General features: G+C 44.8%; 1 protein-coding gene across 2 annotated transcripts in view; it reads right to left on the bottom strand.

Moving 5' to 3' along the window:
- The window catches only part of LOC138481152 (ETS-related transcription factor Elf-1-like), a 621,807-nt gene that overhangs the window by 253,450 nt on the left and 345,270 nt on the right, over nucleotides 1-23,087 (bottom strand). For both annotated transcript variants that reach the window (XM_069613090.1, XM_069613091.1), the window contains one exon: nucleotides 1,829-1,997. In XM_069613090.1, the coding sequence (XP_069469191.1) occupies nucleotides 1,829-1,997 (169 nt within the window). The remainder of the gene's footprint in view (nucleotides 1-1,828; nucleotides 1,998-23,087) is intronic.

Consider the following 23,087-nt stretch of genomic DNA (forward strand, 5'->3'; position numbering starts at 1 on the left):
TAATATGCACAGCAGTAGATTTAAAAGAAAACCCGGACAAAATCAAATGTAAAATTGAAGAAATAGACTGGATCAACACCTTACAGATAGCAGTAGAAAACAAACTTTTATGCCACCTCCCTCTTACGTTTTAACAAAGTAAAAAGCCCACTGAATTATGTCACCAAATTTCCAGAGAAAAAAAAAAAAAGACTCGCGTTTATGAAAGCGAGATTAAATGTACTTCTGACTCGAGAAATCTTAGCAATTCGTGGTGTGGTGGGAAACCAGAGCTGTCGGCTATGTAAAAACATGGAGGCGGTGGAATCCCTTAAACATCTGATCCTAAACTGTCCCATCACCAAACAAAATAGATCTACTTACCTTTTGCCTTTGATCTCAAATCCATGGTTGATGCAGGAAGATGATGTATGGAATAGATTGATTTCGGGAGAATCCACCCGGTGGACGGTGGCCATGACAAACCTTATCGATTTGGCTTTCAAACAGATCAACAAGGCTTCTCTCAGCACTGCTATGTTCATGCAGTGAGCTTTTTGGTCCCAACATTCCTGGGACTCCGAGGCATTTTTCGATCTACCGCCGATGATTAGGTTGATCTGTGGGAAGCCTTTTCGGAAAAACCTTCAAAGGGACTTTTTTTGGTCAACAACAAGGAACTTGATGTACTTTTGATACAATTCCAGGTTATGCCTGAATATATGTCAAATAATAAAAAAATAAAAATAAAAAAAAATACCAATACAAAATTGCTAATCAAATAAGTTTGTTTGCAAATCAATAACATTTCAATTAGCAGACTCTGCTAATCGATTTTTGAAAAAGGATATTTAGATGAGATTGGTGTGCCTCCAATGATTTCTGCCTTAATGCCAGTAAGACAGAGATCCTTCTCCTTAGGATTCCTGCCCCTGCTTTCCCTCTCTCTCACTCTGGGCGCCCACCTTGGGCCCTCTTCTTCACCTTCCTGCGATGCAAAAAACCTTGTCATCTTCGACTCCACTCTCTCCTTATCTCCTCACATCTCGGACGTCGCCAGAGGCTCACCGTCTCTAGGCCGGACTACTGCAACAGCCTCTCTCTCAATCTGCCGGGGCCCGCACTACACCCAAAACCCTCTTCCGAAATAACTTTGTTTGCGAGCCCTTTGCTCTGCTACCTCCAACTCTTTAAGGATAAGACGCTTCTCCAGGCAGAGAGTGGGGGGAGGGCTAGATCACTCTCCTCTGAGGTGCCTCGCTATGGAATGGCCTCCCTGCCCCTCCTATACCTGAGCCGGACCACCTGAAGTTCCGGAAGCAGCTCAAAATGTTCCTCTTCTCTGCTTTCTCGCTCTCCCTCTCCTGCTGACCTACCCGTCTGCTGCACCGACTGGTTGCTTAGATACCCTCACAGTCTCACTGGGTACTAGGCACTTTCTATATCAATCACCCTTGCACTGCCTCCGGGCTTACCATGCACTTAAGGGCTGTAACTAACACTAGAGTCCCTTGTTCTCCTTGCACTACCCAGAGCTGTGCTGCCCTGGCTGCACTTTTCCCCCCATCCTTCCTCTGCACTTCTCGTTATCGAACTTGCATGATCTGAATAACACAAGGCCCAGTAAGATTGTTTGTCTTGTCCTCCCTTGTCTTGTCGTACCTAGAAACACTCGTGTACAACGTTTTAAATGACATATCATTAAATTGAAAAGATTATTGCACTGCAGAGCCATTGACAAATCCCGGTTATCAATGCTTTTCCATAGGTATCCACAACCTAGCCATTATAATCCGCCCGGATTCCATCAGGGTATGTCGGACATTAGGGCAAGATTTTTCACACACACCTGATAAGCGAATATTTCCCAGGAGCTGTTGCTCTATCACATCCATTGGTGCATCTGCTATGATTCCGTTAGAAGAGTCATCTGCCTCTAGCCCAGAGTACACATTCAGCAGGTCTGTGCTGGGCTCTTGTTCCACTATCACAGAAGGGAAGACTGACGGGTCATCCAGCTAGGGAGAAACAGAAGGAAAAGAGGAAACAGTACGAGTATTAAAGCAAATTGAAATATAGCAATGTTTAAAAATGTGTTATCAAAAGAATCTTGAATTGTTCAATACAGAAGGAACACGAGGAAAACATTAGAAAAGCAAGCATGTAAAATCTTGCATAAAAGGGACATAAGACTATTTTAAGTTAAATATACATATTCCATTATCAGCTATTGGTAAGGCAAGGGGAAAAACTTTAAACTTGCAAACCCCTGGTCTTCTTGATGTTACAGGGAGCCCTGATGATGTGTGTGCAAACTACTAGCCAGGCATAAAAAGTCACTTGCCACTTCAATGTTCCACATACACAATGCACACCATTTCTTACTCACCAAGAGCAAATAATAACTAGTGTGACAAATCTGACGATATCCCTTCTCTCCTACGGAGAGACCTTTCCCATGGGGCTAGGACATCGCATCCGCAGTACAATAAACCACCTGGGGGTGCTGCACCGAGGGAGGGTCACACAGGGGAGGAACCCCCTTATGGGATTAGGGACGACCATTCTCAGAGAACACAGTATAACCCCACGCCAGTCCATCAAAACCCTTCACCAATACAAAATCCTCCGTCCCCCTCTTAATAGAACCAATATGTTCATTTGTTAAGTTAGTCCACCTAATATTCTTGACAGGATTAAAAGATCAGAAAATGCAAAGTATGCTACATGTGGTTCTATTTTGAGTACGGTGAAGAAGATGAAGAGTCCAAGGATTACTTTGGAGAAGCAGAGTGAGCGCTCTAGACTCTCAGAGCGTCGGATTGGCCCGAAGAGATTCACCCATCCAGCGCAGGAGTTTAAAGAAAGCTCAGAGATGCCACGAGAGAGCGGTCCGAGGAGGAGGAAAACGGTCAGCCGTGTGCCAGCGGAGCAGACGAGAGCCAGAAGGGAAGCCGTGAGCAGAGGAGGAGGAGAACCTAAACGTGGTCCAGGACAGAATGACTGCTCGAGGTATTGCAGAATCAATCCTCCGGCCAACCCAGGCACCGGCAGAGCCCTTGAGAGGGAGGGCGCGCAGCTGGGGAGAAGCAAACGTCTGCAGAGCCGCTGCAGACCTAGTCAGTTCCCTGAAAGCTACCGGAGCCTCAAGAAACAAAGCAGCTGCTCAGGAAACACTGGACCTGGACAGAGAAGGCAAGCTGGTACATGGGTTCCTCGAGGGGTGCTGTGGTCCGGGGAAGCAAGGTGGTAAAGACAGAAGCTGGAATAAGGTGGTCTGGGACCCTGGGAATGATGTGCGAGTCTGGGACCCGCAGACTTTTGTGAAACCGAGAATAATGGGGGTGGAACCCCAGCTATAAAAAGGAGCAAACAAGTAAGAGTTGTATGCTTGGCAGGGGAGCAGACCATGCAGATACAACGCTATAGTGCTACAACCCGCATCCATGTGAGGGACAGAAAATAACGCGATTGAGAATATTGCGAGTCTGGGACCTGAAGTCCATAAGAGGACAATTGCTTGGCAGGAGAGTTAACCAAGCCGTTCTGAATATTGCAAGACTGCTACCTGTACCTGAAGTGCGAGAAAATGAATCAATCAAAAGGAATCCTATGCTTCATAAAGGGAGTACAGCAGGATGTTGGGATAAAGCAGTGTGGATTCAAGAAACGTATTCTTGCGGATTATCCAGTGACATTTTCTTAAGAAAATACAGGCCTGAGAGGCCTAGAAGGAAATAAAGTAAACAAGCAGGAATACAGGAGAAAGGATCACAACGTTAGCCTTGAAGTTCTACACTTGTGAACATTTATTTATTGTGTCAGTTGTGATTACCCAAGAGACTGGGAACTTCTCTAGTGGTTGGAACACTTTACTTCAGAAGAGATCATCCTTGCACAGTTGGGTTAAGTTATTAGCGTTAGGGACAGAGGTAGACTTTTGAGACACAACCAACAGACTTTTTAGATTTGGACATTCTGAGAATGTCCTTACTTTTCTTTGAAGCAGGGAAAATCCTCTTAGTTTTAGGGACAGAGAGGCATGTTTCCAACCCTTTATTGAATAACAAAAGTGTCTGCCCAAAAACATGCCACCATTGTACCCGTGCCTTACTTCTGCTAAACAATAGCTAGCAGTGAGTATACATTTTGTGGCATGGTTAGTGTAAGGTAGGCATGGTATCAACAGTTAGATATGCAAGACAATGGACACAAGAGAACAGTTTTAAAATCATTATTTGTAACATTAAAGGGAGTTGGAAACTTCCTATATCTGGAGCGCTCTCTAAAATGGGAGTAGTCTCAACCATTAACAAAAAAAGTCTTGAGGTTCCGTCCTGTCCAAACAATAAAATGTCTATCAAAACCTGCACTTGCCCTCGCCTTATTCCTCCAAATGTGTACAGGATTATGTTAAACAAAAAAGGTGTGTCAAAATAATGTCAAGATGGCAATAGAGTTCTTTCACAGTTCTTCTCTCCAAGTTCCAGTCACCTGGGATCTTCAGAATACTTTTTATTTTAAATGGTTCACAAAAAGGGATACTTATGCTTTCCTTATTCAGCTTCAAACCTTCTTGGCTTGCCACAATTCACCTAGGCCTCGCTACCCTGTTGTTGCATTTTCCAAATGTAATACAGTTCTGTTTTAAAAATACTTCACAGTGTCTTTCACAGGCTTCCCTCACCTGATTCTTGACTTATCTGGAAGTTCAATTCCTTGTTGCTTTATATTCAGTTCTGTTTCAAACATGCCTCATTGAGTATTCTATTAATATTTCCTCCACTTAGTGATTTCCCTGCTTTGGCTTTTACTTTCGTTTGCTTTTCAATATTCACTCCACTTCTCTTCCCTTCAGGGACTTTGCTTTTATTTCTCAGACTTTGATATCGTGTTCACTCACACAGGGTCACGTAACTTTTTCTTGCGTTTGCTTTCTCTCAATTTCAATGTATCTTTCAATGGTCGGGCTCGGACCCCTTCTTGCTTTACTTGGTGCCTTCCCTCATGCGCTCCGCTTCCTGAATGCCTACTCAAATCTCTCGCATTCGCTCTTTCATCTGACACACCGGGCAGCATTGTGGGGTCAGTGGCTCCGTCCTTGTGCATGGGGAGGAGGTCAGGGTCTCACCACCTGCCCCTCAAACTTCCCTTGGGGTCAGCACTGGCCCCAAGGGAACAAGCAATTGTCCAGACCTCGCCAGCAGAGTCCGCTCCAGACAACCTTACCAGCTCGCTTCTGGTGTTTGGGATTTGAAGAGGGTCTCAGCCTTGCAGCCTCCCTCCTGCTCTCCCAACTGCATCTGACTTCAATCCCTCAGCAACCTCCCTTTATACACCTGTGTGATAATAATGGGCTGCAGGTGTGTGGTCAGGGTTGGGTCTGCCTGACCTTGCCTGACTCCATTAGTGGGACAATGTGAGGGTAGTTGGTGGTAGTCTTTCTTCTGTTTCGTAAGGTGTTTCATACAGGTAATCTTTGCTACTCTCAGTTGTCTCTCCTTCGTACCAGTATTATGTGAAAATGGTGAGGGGGAGATGGTGTGTGTTTGAAAATATCCCAAGAAGGTAGAGGGGGGGGGGGGGTTGCGATTGTGGGTAACGGGTAGAAGGAGGATACCATGTCTCGCCTAGGGTATTCCCATGAAAATGACCCCATACTCCCCTACCCAAGTGATCCTGCCTCACTTGTCCACACTCAAGATTGGGATCTGAAAGCAATGGCCCTACCCTGGCCACCCGAATGGAGGATTCTCGGGGTCTAAAAGTGAGAATACCCCTAGGTTTCTCACATTCAGCTAACCATTACACATTTTATTTTCTAAATTAATAGGTTTATGAAACCAGACGGCCAAACTAAAAACACTGGACGGCACGTGTGCATCTCACAGTAAGACCATCACCACACTGGAAACTAGACTGGCTCGAAAGGAGAACATTAGGAAAGAGTCCTTCTCATGCTATGCTCTGATAATCTGGAATTTCGTCCCACTGGCAATCAGGACTGCTCCAAGTCTCCCTCATTTTCTAGCCTCTTACACCACCACCACCTTGGTGTTATCTCAACCAGCTGTCTTGTGCATCACCCTCCCACCCCATCTGTATACTGTACTGTGATTACTGATTTTACTTATTACCAATAGTATTACCCAATTTGTCATCTGTTTTCTCAGAGTATGAAGAGCTGCGTCGGCCCAACCAGCACGGAATCATCCTGTTCCCAAGGCGAGCATGTTACACTTAAGCTAGCCTTCCAGTTTACAACAACTTTGTAATGAATAAAAGGTTATTTTAGTATAAAATAAATTCACTGGAGTGGAGTGGTTACACAAGAGCCGAAGTAAAACACTTTTTCACAGTTTAGAGTACATGAAATACATTGAGCGGAAAACCTTTCAACAATTACAGGATAAGGTAAACCAAAGAATATATGACGGTCAAGTAATTCTCAGAGGGATTAATCAGTCATACATAAAATAGTACAGCGAACATTGTTCTAGCATGCTTCCTGATGAGAATACTGATGGACAACATTATGGAGCAAAGAGCCACGATCTCAATTTAAATTCAATATAGAGGAAGAGCAAAGCATATGTGGTCTAAACTTTGCTCTCCCTTTATCGGAAACAACTTTTACAAATACTCTTGGAATCGATTTTTAATAATCAACCCATTTTTTCTATTGCCACCACTTGCCAAATGTGGGACCAACTTAGGTAAGAGTTGGGGACTCCTCTGAATTCCAAAATTGAGCTATAGACAAACATGCAGCCACCGAACAATTAAACCACTTATCGTCTCCACCAACAAAATATTCTACATCTTTGTCCGCATCACCCACAAGCACCACTAAAGGGCTAAGAGATAAATGTTGACTTCAGTTACTTGATTTTTCTGGGTAAGCCCCTCGTTCCAATACACTTGTATAAATGAGCATGGCCATCATATCAGTAATAGGGTTCCTCTTTCCTCACACCACCTCAACACTGAGCCAAGAAGTCTGGAAAGTGTTCATCAGGATTGGTGTCAAATACTATCCCTGGAATAATATAAAGTCGTTCTCTTTATTCTGTGTGTAGATAGAGGAGGATGGGGTGCCGGACCATACATCATTCAAGAATGTCACTGACATTGCAGCTCAAGCTCTTCTGCAAATATGGCTATGTCCCCTTAAGACTGGTGGTCGGGCCCAGAGCCCAGCACTCTACAGACTGATAGAGGTCACAATTTCAGGGATGTTTTATTTTATTTCTCTGTTCGAGAAGAATCACTCCAGTTGTGTTAAGCTCTAGTTTCCCCTTTTCAAGAAGACGATAGGATCAGCAATGCATCAGTTGGCAGTAAGCAAATGTGTCCTTTTACGATAGATTTGGACAAATAAAAAAAATAAAAAATGTGCACTAAGAATTCATAGATTTTCCTATAGTCGATTCAGTGGCTTGAAACCTCCACTCATCCAATTGGAAAACGTTATTGCGTCAAGACAGGGAAATGTTTGTTAAAAATGGGCATTGACTAAACAGAATTTAGTGCCCACCCAACACAAATAATAAAGACTGGTCATAGTAATCTCCCATAGAACTTGGTTTTTATTATGAACCCTCGGGAGAAGGTTAGCAAAGTTTCTCAATGGTATACTTCTCAAAGAGGCTCCAAAAGCACCCATTTACTTTCAGAAGCAAGTGGCTAATCCCCAAGATGGATGACTTGTACAATCATAATGTTCTTTTTTATAGTGGCAACATTCAAATCCCTAGTCTCTAGCTTCTTTAAGAATGTTTCTAGTCATACATAGCATTTTATTATCACGTATGACTAGAAAAGTAATATATACATTTTCGGCTGAAGGCCAACACTTCCGAGGCGAATACCAGTTTTATAGGCTGAAAACTATACAGCATCCTAGGGAACGAGTTCATTTATACTGAAGAGATACACCCAAGCTAAGACACTGCCAATCCCCCCCACCTTTTAAGATCATTCTGGACCTCACTGCTGAAGGAAGGTGTAATTAGGCCTAAGCAGAGAACCATAAGGTTTGGTTAATTTACATTGAGATAGTGCTTCCCCCAATTCACGCATGTTTTGATAAGTGAGTAAAAATAATGGAGACGAAACACAACACAAAGAGGAACCAAAGATTCAGCAGCTAACTTCATTACATGACATCTTGTGTGCTGCTGAATCGTTGGTTTTGCTTTATGTGTTGCGTTTGGTCGTAATTATTTTCACTGCAAGTTTAATAGCTATGGTACTATTGATAGTTGCTAATCGGGACATGGGGAGAATAAATAAAAAATAAGGCACCCATCCATGATGGTTTCCGTCACAGCTATGGTTTGACACACTTTTGATTAAATGCAATCAAAATCCCCCTTCGCATCCTCAACCCCAACTAAATTTCCTTAAATTTGCCAAGTGACTTAGATTGTTAAACACTCTTTGAAATCTGGGGGCGAGACAATAATAGTGACTTTGCAATTATGATTTGGGCACGTGGCTCAAGTGAATCACGGATGTCCTTCATAGACATATTTTGAAGAGTGCATGCACTGAGTGACCGATATGGCTTCATACCATTGTACATTGCCTTGTTCCCCTTTTGTGCAAGTAATATCTTCAAAAAGAGAAACAAATACTTGAGAAATAGAACAAAGTTCCCGACTTCTAGTGTACAGATCCTCCACAAACTTGTCTCATTCAGGAGAAATTAACACTGAATTCATTGAAAGGCAAGCTCAGCAATCCTGTACATGTGAAACTGATCTGCCATTCTTCAAACGAGCCAAAGCAGGGGTGCGAGCTTCCAACACCTAGCACCCAAAAACTGGAACGTTCTCTCCCTCCAGCACTCAGAAATGAAACATCTTACACAGTACTCCAAAAAGCTCTGAAAACTAAACTTTTCATTTAGCCATGCCTGCTATCCAGCCTCCACCGACCCGTAATGTGCAACCTATGTTTCTGATTATACCTTTTTCCACTGTAACCACGGAACTTGTATTTTTTTCCTACCACTGTTGTCCCACCAATACCATGTAATGTTATTTAACTGCACAACCAAGTAAGAACTTTAACAGCGCCACGATGCCCCAAGGCCGTTGTGCGCTTTATACATTTAAATAAATAAAATAAATAAATCTGATCACACCCCAGGATGCAGACATAATGGTGTGCCCCTCCAAACATCACTATATTTCTAGGGATGAGACAAGATTCAAGCGTGTGATGTGAAGCAACTCTAACATACTTAGTCTTCTTCAAAGCTTTACCAATCTTGTGAGACACTTTCAGCTAAACTTCACCTCTCCAATAATCGTACCCTTACTATCCATGTGGTCTACAGACATCCTGGACCATTAGGTTCCTTCGAGGACAGCCTAAACTGTATCCTAGCCAACAACACTAAAGACCATGCGCAAATCCTGCTTCTGGGAGACTTTAATCTAGGCTTCAACGATAATAATGACAAACATGCCCAATCAGTAGCTGTACTTCTCAAAGACTATGGGCTGGCACAAAAAGTCACTACCCCTACACACACCAAAGGAAGAACCCTAGATTGGGTTGCTGACCTAAATTGTAATACTACCATTACCAATATTACACCGCAATCTTGGACTGACCACTATCTTATCACCTTTTCTGCCTCTCTTGACCTCATCCGCCCTAACACGATACTTATGGCCCCACCACTCCCCACTAGAAGCAAAAAGGACATTACTGCTGAAAAGTTACTACCACATCTTCTCCCTGATCTTAACAATCTAGATAACAACACAGACCCCACCTTACTAGTGGAAGTCTTTAACAGTGCCATGACCAAGGCACTAGATATTATTGCACCTGTCAAAATCCACAAAGGTAGACAGAAATCTCACCTTAATGCGTGGTTCATACCCCAACTAAAAGAACTAAGGACTCAAAAAAGAAAATTGCAATCTATCTGGCGCCACTCACCCACTGAGGAGAATAAAGCTAAGCTAACAAACCTCTCTAAACTGTACAACAAGGAAATAATTAGCACAAAAAAGAACACATTTAACGACAGACTATCTAAGGCAAAATCGGACACCAAGGAACTATTCTCTATCCTTCGTGAAATGGAATCACCAATACCTCAGGTTGATAACATTCCTAAGGACAAGTCTTGGTGTACCGACATACAAAATGCTCTCCTGAATAAAATCACTTCCCTCCAAATTAAAATAGCCAAAAAAAAAGTTTCTGTACTCTTACCTACGGAGCCCCTGCCACAGCAGCAACTCCCGGTAATCACCCACGACAGCACCACCCCACCCTTCAGGTTCAAGAAAATATCCATAACCGAAACAGAAAAAATAATACTCTCACTTAAACCTTCTAATTGTAAAGGAGATAACTGCCCAGCCCAAGTTATAAAAGATGCAGCTAGAGACCTAGCTCCTTTCATCTCGAAGCTCATCAACGCCTCTTTCAAGACAGACCTAGTGCCCAATAACCTCAAACAATCTTGGGTATCCCCACTGCTCAAAAAACAAACGCTAGACCCCTCTATTCCGACTAACTACCGACCCATCACCACAGTCCCTTTCTTACTTAAAATCATTGACAGAGTAGCTTACCTACAAATACAAGACTACCTAGAAGCCAACAACCTATTAGGATCACGTCAATCTGGCATCCGCCCCCTCCATGGCACTGAAACAGCCTTGATTGACCTTAAGACCCAAATTGACGAGTTGAAGGACAATGGGAAATCAGCTATGCTGTTCCTTCTTGACCTATCGACAGCCTTTGACTTGGTGGATCATGGAGTCTTATGTAACCATCTCAGGTCAGCTGCCCATTTCTCAAGTGATTCCATAACCTGGGTTCAATCCTTCCTAGCAAACCTTACAATGAGAGTCTTCTCCCCTTTAGCAGATGCCGACCCCATACAAGTCTCCTGCGGCGTACCCCAGGGATCTTGTGCATCTCCCACTATGTATAACATTTTTACTAAGCCCCTGTTTGACAAGTTGGACAGATTGGGTGTCACCTACACTAACTACGCTGATGACACCCAGATCCTCATTCCCCTTTCGAGCAACGTCTTGGAAGACTCGGCTTTAGTAAACAAGATATACCTCCTCATTCAGGCATGGATGGCCTACCACGGCCTATGCCTGAATGACGATAAAACGGAGCTATTGATCTTAGGCTCAGAGACAGCCATTAAAAAACATAATCCCAGCTATGCGTCCTTCAACATTGACAACAATGTCATTAAAGTGATGCCTGCAGACCCTATCTCGACTCTGCACTCACCCTTAAGAAGCAAGTAAACTCACTAGCATCATCTACAGCATATACCTGCAAATTGATCCGAGCCTGCAGACCCTTTCTCTGTGAAACTAGCAGTATCACCTCAGACAATGCACTTATATTATCTAGAATGGATTACTGCAACGCATTATACGCGGGATCCAATAAATACATTACGGACAAATTGCAAATACTCCAAAACAATGCACTTAACATCTCAAATAGAGATCATATCTCTGCATCTAGAAGAGATGTCCACTGGCTCCAGATTAAGGACAGGATCATCCTCAAAACACTTTCACTCACGGCCATATGTCTAAATAACATAGCGCCACCCTACCTTGTAGAAAGAATAAACAAGAGAACTTCTGACCGTCCCATGAGATTAGCCAACGCCAATATTTTAAAGGTTCCTAGATATAAACGGACCACGTCTGGCGGATCTAGGTTCCCGGTTTTAGCTGCTCAATCCTGGAATAAACTCCCGTTAGATCTCAGAACAGACCAACCCTACCGCAGTTTCAGACGTAAAATCCTCACTTGGCCGCAGACTAAGGACACCTAATCCTCCTGACCTCTCCACTTCCCACCTGATCCCCACTCTACCTACTCCTTTGACTGCATCATTTTCATAAGGACCGCTAGGCCCTACCACCTACAACTATATATGTTCTACTGTACTACTTGACTGTACTCCTCTGGGATATCCGTTTGTGATTACTGTTACTACTGTAAACTTACACTTAAACTTAAGCTTTGTAGTAGTAGTAGTAGTTATGCTTATCACTGTATGTATTATGTCCTCACCGTATGTATGTATTTACCTACCCTGTAACTAAGCTTCTAAGTATCCTTTTTTTTAAACTTTATTTTTACATTTTCTCTCAAACCGTTACAAAACAACCACACCCACATCAGGGTGCAACAACAATGCACCATCCATATTCCCCCACCCTCTCGCTCCCTCTTTCACTCCTCCGAGTTCGTCAATGTGTTGGCTCCTCCTCAGTACGTAGCAGTAAGTGTGCGAGTCCCTGTACTTGGGTGAGTTAGGGATCAATGTCCTGGGTACTTTGCCTTCCCGACGAGGATGCAGCGGCTTCCTCTGCCTCATTAATTAAGAATGTCACAAGTGGTCCACAAATATCAGGGGGGCGTGCATGTTGGGGTAATGTCTTGATGAAGTCTGACTCCATATCTTGGCAGTAGAGAATGTCCTTGCGCCAGTTTTCCACCGTAGGGACTGGTCCTCGACCCCAGGACATGGCAACTCTCCTGCGAGCTAAAGTCATCAGAACTCCCGCTAGTTTCCTAATTGCCGGGGATAGCTGCTTGGTCATCCCGAGTAGTGCCACCACCAGGATGGGTTGGAAGTCTTCTCCACTATCGCTGATGCAGTATGTAGGACCTGTGTCCAGAATGGGGTCAGCATGGGACGGACAGTCCCATGTGAGATGGAAACAGTCGGCTGCTGAGTTTCCGCATCTTTCACACACCGCTGAGGATTCTGGTTGCTGTTTATACTTTTTGGCGGGGTGAAGTACGTCTGGTGCAGAAAATTAAAATGAATTTGCTTGAGGCGTGAGTTCAAAGGAATTTTTTGCATTTGCCTTAGGATGTATGTCCATTCCTCATCTGGGATTGATACCTGGAGGGACCTTTCCCATCTTGTTTTCATGCGTGTGTTGACAGATACTGTGTCTTTTAATAAAGATTTGTAGATAGATGAGACTAGTCTGCCCTCACCTTGTGCTTGGATCACATTATGTAATAGTTGCCATGTTGGTGGTGGTTGTGGCAAGGTAGGGAACAGTGCGTGGAGGGTATATCGGGTTCTGAAGTAAAGTGTCTAGGGAAGTGTTGTTCCCTCTCTCAGTTGCTTGTTGAGGTGTTATAAAAGTTCCTTCGCTGAATAAATCCCCCAGAGTGTTTATCTGAAGTGTCTCCACCCATTGATGAAAGACCTCTCCACTTCCCACCTGATCCCCACTCTACCTACTCCTTTGACTGCATCATTTTCATAAGGACCACTAGGCCCTACCACCTACAACTATATATGTTCTACTGTACTACTTGACTGTACTCCTCTGGGATATCCGTTTGTGATTACTGTTACTACTGTAAACTTACACTTAAACTTAAGCTTTGTAGTAGTAGTAGTAGTTATGCTTATCACTGTATGTATTATGTCCTCACCGTATGTATGTATTTACCTACCCTGTAACTAAGCTTCTAAGTATCCTTTTTTTTAAACTTTATTTTTACATTTTCTCTCAAACCGTTACAAAACAACCACACCCACATCAGGGTGCAACAACAATGCACCATCCATATTCCCCCACCCTCTCGCTCCCTCTTTCACTCCTCCGAGTTCGTCAATGTGTTGGCTCCTCCTCAGTACGTAGCAGTAAGTGTGCGAGTCCCTGTACTTGGGTGAGTTAGGGATCAATGTCCTGGGTACTTTGCCTTCCCGACGAGGATGCAGCGGCTTCCTCTGCCTCATTAATTAAGAATGTCACAAGTGGTCCACAAATATCAGGGGGGCGTGCATGTTGGGGTAATGTCTTGATGTAGTCTGACTCCACATCTTGGCAGTAGAGAATGTCCTTGCGCCAGTTTTCCACCGTAGGGACTGGTCCTCGACCCCAGGACATGGCAACTCTCCTGCGAGCTAAAGTCATCAGAACTCCCGCTAGTTTCCTAATTGCCGGGGATAGCTGCTTGGTCATCCCGAGTAGTGCCACCACCAGGATGGGTTGGAAGTCTTCTCCCACTATCGCTGATGCAGTATGTAGGACCTGTGTCCAGAATGGGGTCAGCATGGGACGGACAGTCCCATGTGAGATGGAAACAGTCGGCTGCTGAGTTTCCGCATCTTTCACACACCGCTGAGGATTCTGGTTGCTGTTTATACTTTTTGGCGGGGTGAAGTACGTCTGGTGCAGAAAATTAAAATGAATTTGCTTGAGGCGTGAGTTCAAAGGAATTTTTTGCATTTGCCTTAGGATGTATGTCCATTCCTCATCTGGGATTGATACCTGGAGGGACCTTTCCCATCTTGTTTTCATGCGTGTGTTGACAGATACTGTGTCTTTTAATAAAGATTTGTAGATAGATGAGACTAGTCTGCCCTCACCTTGTGCTTGGATCACATTATGTAATAGTTGCCATGTTGGTGGTGGTTGTGGCAAGGTAGGGAACAGTGCGTGGAGGGTATATCGGGTTCTGAAGTAAAGTGTCTAGGGAAGTGTTGTTCCCTCTCTCAGTTGCTTGTTGAGGTGTTATAAAAGTTCCTTCGCTGAATAAATCCCCCAGAGTGTTTATCTGAAGTGTCTCCACCCATTGATGAAAGACCCTTTCCGATGTCAGGGGGATCCCTGGTATGAATTTGATCGTGAGGAGGGGAGAGAATCTCACTTGAAAGATGTATTTTTGTGCTATCCTCTTCCAGATCCAGTAGGTCGCGAGGACCATGTTCAGAGTGGTGTGGGGTACTGTGAGTTGACTGATAATGACTTCTCTCAATAAATTGGGTGTTGCTAGGGCTGGTTCTATTTGAACGTGTGGTCTGATTAAGTGTGTGGTATACCAATAGCTGAGAAATTGCGCTTGGGCTGCCCAGAAATATCGTTCCAAATCGGGGAAAGCTAGTCCTCCGCTGGATACAGGTAGTATTAGAGTTGAGTGAGCCACCCTCGCCGGTTTGCCTGCCCAGAGTAATTCAAGGACTAGACTTTTAATTCTCTTCAGGAAGGATTGTGGTATTAAAATAGGTATGTTGTCAAATAGATACAGTAGTTTCGGGAGAATCACCATTTTGACCAGTGAGACCCTCCCCCATAAGATCAATGGGAGTGACTTCCATCGGTTTACTTTCTCCTGCAATGTCTTCGCTACTGCCTCATAATTATCTCGGAATATGTCCTGGTAATTTAGTGACATCAGTATCCCCAAGTAACATACCTGTGTGGTCTCCCATGTGAAATGGTATTCGTCTGCGAATGCTCTAGTGGCCGAGGTCAGCGGGAAAATGAATGATTTAGTACGATTGATTTTCAAGCCAGATATTGCACCAAATTTAATTACTTCCCTCATGAGTGGGTTTAGGTTTTCAATGGGGTCATGAATAAATAATGCTAGATCGTCCGCATAAAGGGATATTATCAGCTTGTGTGGGCTAATGGTAAGACCTCTATGAGTTGATGGGATCGTAAATCCGACGCAAGGGGTTCCATTATTAGTGCAAATATGAACGCTGAGAGCGGGCACCCTTGTCTGGGCCCCCATTGTAGATTGATAGGGGAGGACTTTGTTGATCCCAAGACGATGGTGGCTTGGGGGATGGTGTATAGCAGGGAGATTAGGTTGATGAAATGGGCCCCTAAGCCTAGTTGAGTAAGCACTGCGAAGAGAAAGGGCCATTCTACAGAATCGAAGGCCTTCTCGGCGTCGAGTAGGACTGCGACAGCCTAGTGAGTAGGGTCAAGCGCCTCGATCCCAAACAGCCTTCTGATGCAGAAAGTTGTGTTGCGTCCAGGCACAAATCCTGCCTGGTCTGCAAGCACCAAACTCAGCATCAATGGGAGCTGCCTGTTCACTAGTATTTTCGCCAGGATCTTATTATCGAGATCGAGTAGAGAGATATGTCTGTACGATGTACATTCTTCGGGGGGTTTGCCTGTTTTGTGTAATAGGATTACATTGGCTTCACAGAGGGACTGTGGAAGGGACCCGATTTTGAAAGCCTCATCGTACACCTCCGCAAGGAGGGGAGCCAGAGTACTTGTAAAGGCTTTGTAAAATTCCCCTGTTTGGCCGTCCGGCCCTGGGGCTTTGGTGTTTGGAAGGGTTTTGATGGCTTCTATGATCTCATCTGTCGTGATAGGTTCGTTGAGGGGTTCACGTAGTTCCCTCTCTACCCAATAAAGTTCTGTGTCTTCCAGGAATCTGTGTAAGGAGCCAGAGTTGGAGTTGTGTTTTGAGGTGTACAGTTCTTGATATAAAAATCTGAATTCTTACACAATTTCTTCTTCTGTGTGTACTATCGTGCCTCGTTTAGTGCGTACCCTTTCAACTATCGCCGGCTTCCTGTCAGCATTTATCAGTTTCGCAAGGAGGGCTCCTGGTTTTTGGCCTTCCCCGTATTGACAGATCTGTCGACCTCAGCCTAGGAATTTTAGTTCACGCTCTGCAGTAGCTCTGAATGTCTGCAGTTCCTCTTTGATTGCCGCTTGGGTGCGTGGATCGTTTGTGGTGGAGCACTGGAGCTCGAAGACTCTTCAATCGTTCTTCACGGGTGGCTAGTTCACGTCTAATCAGTTTAAGGATGCCGCTCTCCTTAGCCATGCACACTCCTCTGACAAAACACTTTAGCGTTTCCCAGAGTGTGCCCATTGAGGAAACCGTGCCCTGGTTTATTTCTACAAACGTTGAGATCTCGTCTCGCAGCTCGGATGCAAACACCTGATCTCGCAAAAATCCTGGCTTAAATCGCCATCGTAGCAGGCATGATTTGGTGGCGGAAGGATTGCAGTTGAGGGTCACAGCAGAGTGGTCGGAGAAGGTTTTAAGGAGAATTTGGCAAGGTCCCCAGCGGAAAGGACCTCTCGCGGAGACTAACAGGTAGTCGATCCTCGAGCTTGTATTGTGTACTGCCGAGTGGAAGGTGTAGTCGCGCTTCTCCCAGTTACTATGTCTCCACACATCTACAAGATCGTAGGCTCTGCAAATTTCTTGCACCTGGAGGCTGGCTTTGGATATTGGCATTGACGAGTTCCGTGACCTGTCTTTCGAGGGGTCTAGGGTAGTGTTCAGATCGCCCCCCCACAGATGATCATAGCAGAGCCTGTTTCTGTAAGGTGCGTGAGAACCCAGTCGAAATTATTTGCTCCATCTACATTGGGGCTGTAGGAGTTAACAAAAATAATTTCTTCGCCTGCCACGATTCCTCTCACCAAAAGTGATCTGCCTTTGGTATCTCTTTCGTATTTTATCAGACGAAAGCCGGCCCTCCGACTGATCAGGAGAGCAACCCCTCTGGCGTATGACGAGTATGAGGAGAATTACCAATGGCAGCCCCAATTTCGGGCCCAGTGTTCTTCTCCTGGGAGGAGATGTGTTTCTAGGATCATGGCCACATCCACCTCATGTCTCTTCAAGTATTGTAGGATTTTCCTTGTTTTGGAGGGGAGGTTGCCTCCTCTAATGTTCCATGTGGCAACTTTGAATTGTATATCTGGGTTTCTTATTTGAGATGATTTTGTAAGGTACTCCCTGTGGGGTCACAAGGTATTGTAGAGGATGCACACAGAGGGCTGCTGGTGATCTTAGTGTTCTGAAGAGGTGGTATGGCATTGTATAGCTGCATGGAGGACTGGCGGGGGCTAGTGGTCTGGTGGCGCTTTTCCAAACCCATTCTTCAACATCGTTCCTTACACGGGCAACCCCCAACTTGCTCATTTGGTTACCTAATCGGCGTGTGAACCGCATCGTTGCGTGTCCGTCACCTGATTCCCCACCCTTTAACGATGAACTGGAGAAATAACTTTTTTGCTGTGCAAGGGGCACTAGGGGCTTCCCAAGCTGCACGCCCCCGGTTTGCTTAACTCCAATGTTGGTTTCGGTTAGGTTGCCGTTCTTTGTAAATGGTTTTTGCGCCGTTGACCTTGGTTGGGTATGTTGGGTTCCTTGGATTACTTTCTCTCTGTGCTCGTGCATGGCTGGGATTCAGCCCGTGACATCCTGCTTGATCTAGGTATGCGTTTGTTTCTTCAGGTGTCTGGAAAAAATTGACTTTTCCACCATGTTGTACCCTGAGCCGTGCCGGAAAGAGCATTGAGTAGGCGATTTGGTTATCTCTGAGCCTTTGCCTGATAGCAGTGAAGGATCTCCTCTGTGTCTGCCCCGCTGGAGAGAAGTCTGGATAAAAATTGATTCTGTCTCCGTCGTGGTGTAGCTCTCCCTTTTCCCTGGCGAGTCGGAGAATTGTATCGTGGTCTTTATAATTGAGCAATTTTGCAATTATTGGCCTGGGAGGAGCTCGCTGAATGGGTTTGGATGATGGGATTCTGTGTGCTCTCTCAACAACAAAGAGGCGAGAGAGCCTCGAGGTCAAAAAGAGTGATACATAGCTCTTCTACAAAGTCTTCCATTTTCGATTGTAGCTGGTGTTCCCTCACTCCGGCAATTCTTATATTATTTCTCCTGGAGCGACCCTCTAAATCTTCACTCCGGGCGTTGGCTTTATCAAATAAACAAACAAACAAACCACGCCCCCTTCCATCTGGTTTTTCCAAACCCGGTTTCTTTTCTGATGTTATTTCCCGAGTTACAACCGAGGGATAAGCCCAGGTATGGAGGTCAAGCATTGTGCAGCAAATCTTACGCTGCTGAAGTAGCAAAACCACTGCCAGTCATAGAGGCTAGTTTCCTGCTGCAGAGCTTAGGCCCCTGGTACTCAATCAGTAGATCATCTGATTGGATGGAATTCCCCTAACACTTCCTATATGCATCTTCTTGCCCAAAGACTAGAGAGTGGGCGCAAATGCTTTATCATGAGGTGCCTAGTCTTTTTAAGGTTGCGAGTGGCAGCCGATAATCTTTAAACAGGATTTCATTTTCTCCAATGCAAGGCACCATTATGCCCATGCGCCACTTCCTATTAGTCACGCACATATACTCTTCTGAAGGTTGCTCTTAATTTAGTAGATACATTTGTGTTCTTTTTGGGGGGGGGGGGAGTTTCCTTCATTGGCGAGTGAAGTGAATGATTATCCCCTCACTCTTGTATATGCACAGATTCTGGAAAGCATGAAGAGAAGGAGCACGGTGGGGATGGGGGCTTTGCCTTCCGGGCAATATTTGAGTCAATCAGAAAAAGGATGAAAATGCAAGTTAAGGTAAGGACATATACTTTCAGAACGTGATAAACTCCATTTGGGTAATTGTTCAGTCCCCCGCTGGAGGGGACTGTACACGTGTACATTTTCCTGCATGTAGTCTCCTCTGTGCAATAATATTTCTTTGCATTGGTATACTGAATAAAGTGCTTGGAAATTCAGGCAGTTTGCGGTTTCCGTGCATTTTTACATTACAGAATGAAAATCAACCATAAATGCCTCCCACCATGCACAGTATATGTGCCTTGTGCAGGCATTTCAATGGATTCTTATGGAATCAATCAGTTTGGAGAATGTTCAAAAAGCTGGTAAATTCCATAGTAATCCAATGCCTTTCGACACACATCAAAATCAGATGCTGGAGGAAATTCGGACTTGTTTGGCAGAGTGGATAGTGTTAGTGAACCCAGTAATTCTGATATGTGCCTCTATCCCCTCCATACAAACCCACAAATAGCATCAAACAAAATAAAGAAACACCTTTGTGCATGCTTTTAACACTTTTTTGTAATGCACCACATTATTTAAAATTGACCAAATTAAATATGTACATTTTATTCTGTAACCTAATAATGATATATTCATGCAGTGGTGAAACATATCTTTCCTGTGTGTCTTAAAGGCGGCATTAATCGATCTTCAGGCTGTGTGCCTACGATTAACGAATGCAATGTGCTTTTATTTCACTGACAGAATATTCTAAACACCTGTGTATGAGAAGATGGTGCATAACGTTGGTTGTACTATGATTAAATACCTGGTACAAAATAACTGCACGCTGAGTAGACAGAAACCCCTCCAATGAGACATGCTCATGACAAAGCAGTTTACAGAAACAAAGAAGTCTACATGCATTCCGTGGCATAAAATAGCGAAACGACCTAATAACTCAGTTTCACATAACAAATGCGTCACACTCTGTAATTAAAACCAGCTCTGGAGTGGGGCATTGCTGAGCCGCAACAGTGATGGCTGCCTGAGCGCGAGGCTCCTTACCTGGCGAAATCCTGTATTCTGCATGTTCTATGTTTGGCTGACGGCGGCGATAGCGGGCTTGGAAGGTGGGGGCAGGTCTGGACCAAATTTCAGAGCTGGTGGCTGCACTGTACAGATAATCCAGAGACTCATGTGCGAAGTCCGTGCTGCATCGTAGGCCGAGCGTGGCTGTGGGCTCTGGTTAGGGAGAATTCTCCTTTCTGTGCTAATTATCTTCAACCTTAGAGACCCTCAGCTCTTTCACTGGACTAGGACTTTTAATTTTGATCCTGGAGCGAGTGAGACCTTTTTCTCTCTCTCTCATGTGTTTTTGATCTGATTTGGACTCTGTTTCTTTTGTTTTTGGAGGCCGACAAACACCATAGGCATCTACTTTTGTATGGTGACACACAGCACCTTCAGGTCTGTGTCACAGAGAAGTCCTTTGGATTTCTCATAAGATTTAAATACCTTCTCTTGGGTGAACTACTGTTCCCAAGAGTAGTAAAATGAAATTGACTATTTACCTGTTTTTCCTATGTAGGTCCAGTACACCCAATCTTATGTGGAAGTGCTGGGGGGTTACTTATAAGCCCCGTTTCCTACTTACTCATGTAATATTTTTTATTTTACCCTCATGACTTTTAATGGCTTGTGGCAGTGGTTTAATGTTCCACCATTGTGCGTTTTTACCGCAGGCTGAATCCTCAGCTGCAGTAGTGCACCCATGGGTGCCCATTTTGTCAAAATGGCCCCGGTCCTCTTTTTTTGCCATTTCTTGCCTGTGAGGTCTTTCTTAGGTTTTACTCTGCGCGCCAAACCAGGTTTAACCCTTTTGTTCGTTTTGCCTTTGGCAGACCCGAGTGCTGAAACCCGCCTCTGGCTCCAGTGTGTCTGGCAGGGCAGAAAGCGAGGGAGGTGCCCGAAACTCCCGGTCCGTAATCTCCTTGGTTACCTGAATGCAACCAGTGCCGATTGGATGGCTAGCTGTCCTTGTAAGGACAGCCACCCTGCTGTGTGAGTAACAGCTAGACATTGCATGAATGGGAGAAACCTGCATAAAAGGCGAGGTTTCTTGAACTGAAGGCAGAGTAGAGCACTGGACGAAACATCCGAAGGAAACTGGAAGAGACGCTTGCTGCACCCTCCTGGACCATTGAACTGTGCGGTGAAGCCTTGCTGCAGTGCTGAAGCTTCAAATCCAAATCGACTAGAGAAGCCCCGGCACGGACTTCTTCCCTTGGGTTGGTGGGATCAACTAACCCCAAGACTAACTTTTCTGGAGGACCTTCTCCCAACTGGGTGTACTTCTTTGCTGCCACTGAAACTGAATGCCATGGGGTCGAGAAATCTGTAGTCGAGTGCATCGTCTTTAAGCCATACCAGAGCTCCAGGAAGATCTTGAGGATCCTCCCGAAGCAGAACGACCCAAGCCTGAGTCACCTAACCAGAGTGCTGGACTCCAGAAGCAAGGGAATCCCATCAAGTGTCCAAAAACCGCAGTGGTGCTATTTGCCGGTAGCTGAAACCGCGAAGTGCCGCTGATCTGAAAAGAGCCCATAGCCGCCGACGACTACCTTTGAACTGCAGTGCAGGAGTCCCCCAGACGTCCTCCCTCTTGTCCCCACAACTGATGCCCAGGTACACAGGATCTGCAAGATTGCAACCAGAACAGAAGCCAGCTGGATCTTCTTCAAACTAAGGTACTGAGCTGACTAAGGGATACTTCCCTCTTTTGTCTGTAGCTTACATCCTCTCACTTGAAACTTGCAGTAGCTGCGTTTTACAGAGTGGATTTCAGCTCTGAAACTCACAAGCCTAACTGCTTGTGGCCCAACAGCGATTCCTTACAAACTCTCCAACTTTGTGCAAGACTTTTGTGCTATCTAAAGAAGTGCCTGAGCTCCATAGGCATTGTTCAAATTGACTTTGGTTGTCCTGGCTCCCTGCAGACTCTTCTGACCAATTGACTGATTCTAACTGCCCCTCATAAGTTTACCTTGTATTGCTGGGAAAGATCTAATTTAGACTTCATTGGGAGATTGTAAAGTGCTCACATGCTCTGAGAACCCGTTAACCTTTTTCCTTCCCTAACCTTTTCCTTTTTCACAACATCAGAATGTATGAAGTACCAAAAAGTGATATATAAATGCCAATACTGTCTAGTAATTGAAGTCACCTCAGGGTGTAGGAAATGTATTGTCAGCATCTCTAACGAGTATCTACTTGCTTATTCTAAATCTGAGAAAGTGGTATGAAGTGTATTTTGATTGTTGCATATTGTTCTTTTCAAAGAAGGCTTATTTAAAACAGACCGTTAAATAATTATTTATTTTACTAGAAAAACGTGTGTTATTTGGATACTTTATGTGTGGATTTCGATTCTACAGCTCAGATTTACCCCTCTTGACATAAGTCTGGCTGCTCAGTCACTCTACCAACTTGTGTAGTACAGACCTCTACCAATAGGTGGGTTACCTACTACCAAGATAACAAGACTGGTGTAGTCTCCCACAGGGTTAGTGCATACAATCTTGCCTAACAGGCTACCAGCAGCCATCGGCACTCGACTGCCCCGGTTTCGTGCCACCTGGTGGTGAGAGGCAAGCTGTGCGGTTTGGTGGGCTCGGCAGTGGGCCAGGGGGTGGAGCCACGGTTTGCACCTCGGCCTGTTGTGCAGCTGCCGTTGAGTAGCAGGAGTCAGCATCAAAAGAATAGTGTTAAAAAAGTTCAGAGCTTCTTGCAGATTTTGGCTTGTAATCAGCTTCCCCTTCCCCAAGTTCAAAACAGTCCCCCAGGAATGAGAAGCCGGCCCCCCTACCCCCAAGAGCACCCTAAGGTGCTGAAGCACCGGAGAAGAGGAATCACAGTTCTCCTAAATGCTTTATTAGGTGAGATCGAGACAATCGGAGTGGGGGCGGAGGCCCTGTGTTTCCCGCCCTGCGTTCC

This window comes from Ambystoma mexicanum, chromosome 5p (assembly GCF_040938575.1).
Source record: "Ambystoma mexicanum isolate Mex_15411 chromosome 5p, UKY_AmexF1_1, whole genome shotgun sequence".
In the NCBI taxonomy this organism is placed as follows: Eukaryota; Metazoa; Chordata; class Amphibia; order Caudata; family Ambystomatidae; genus Ambystoma; species Ambystoma mexicanum.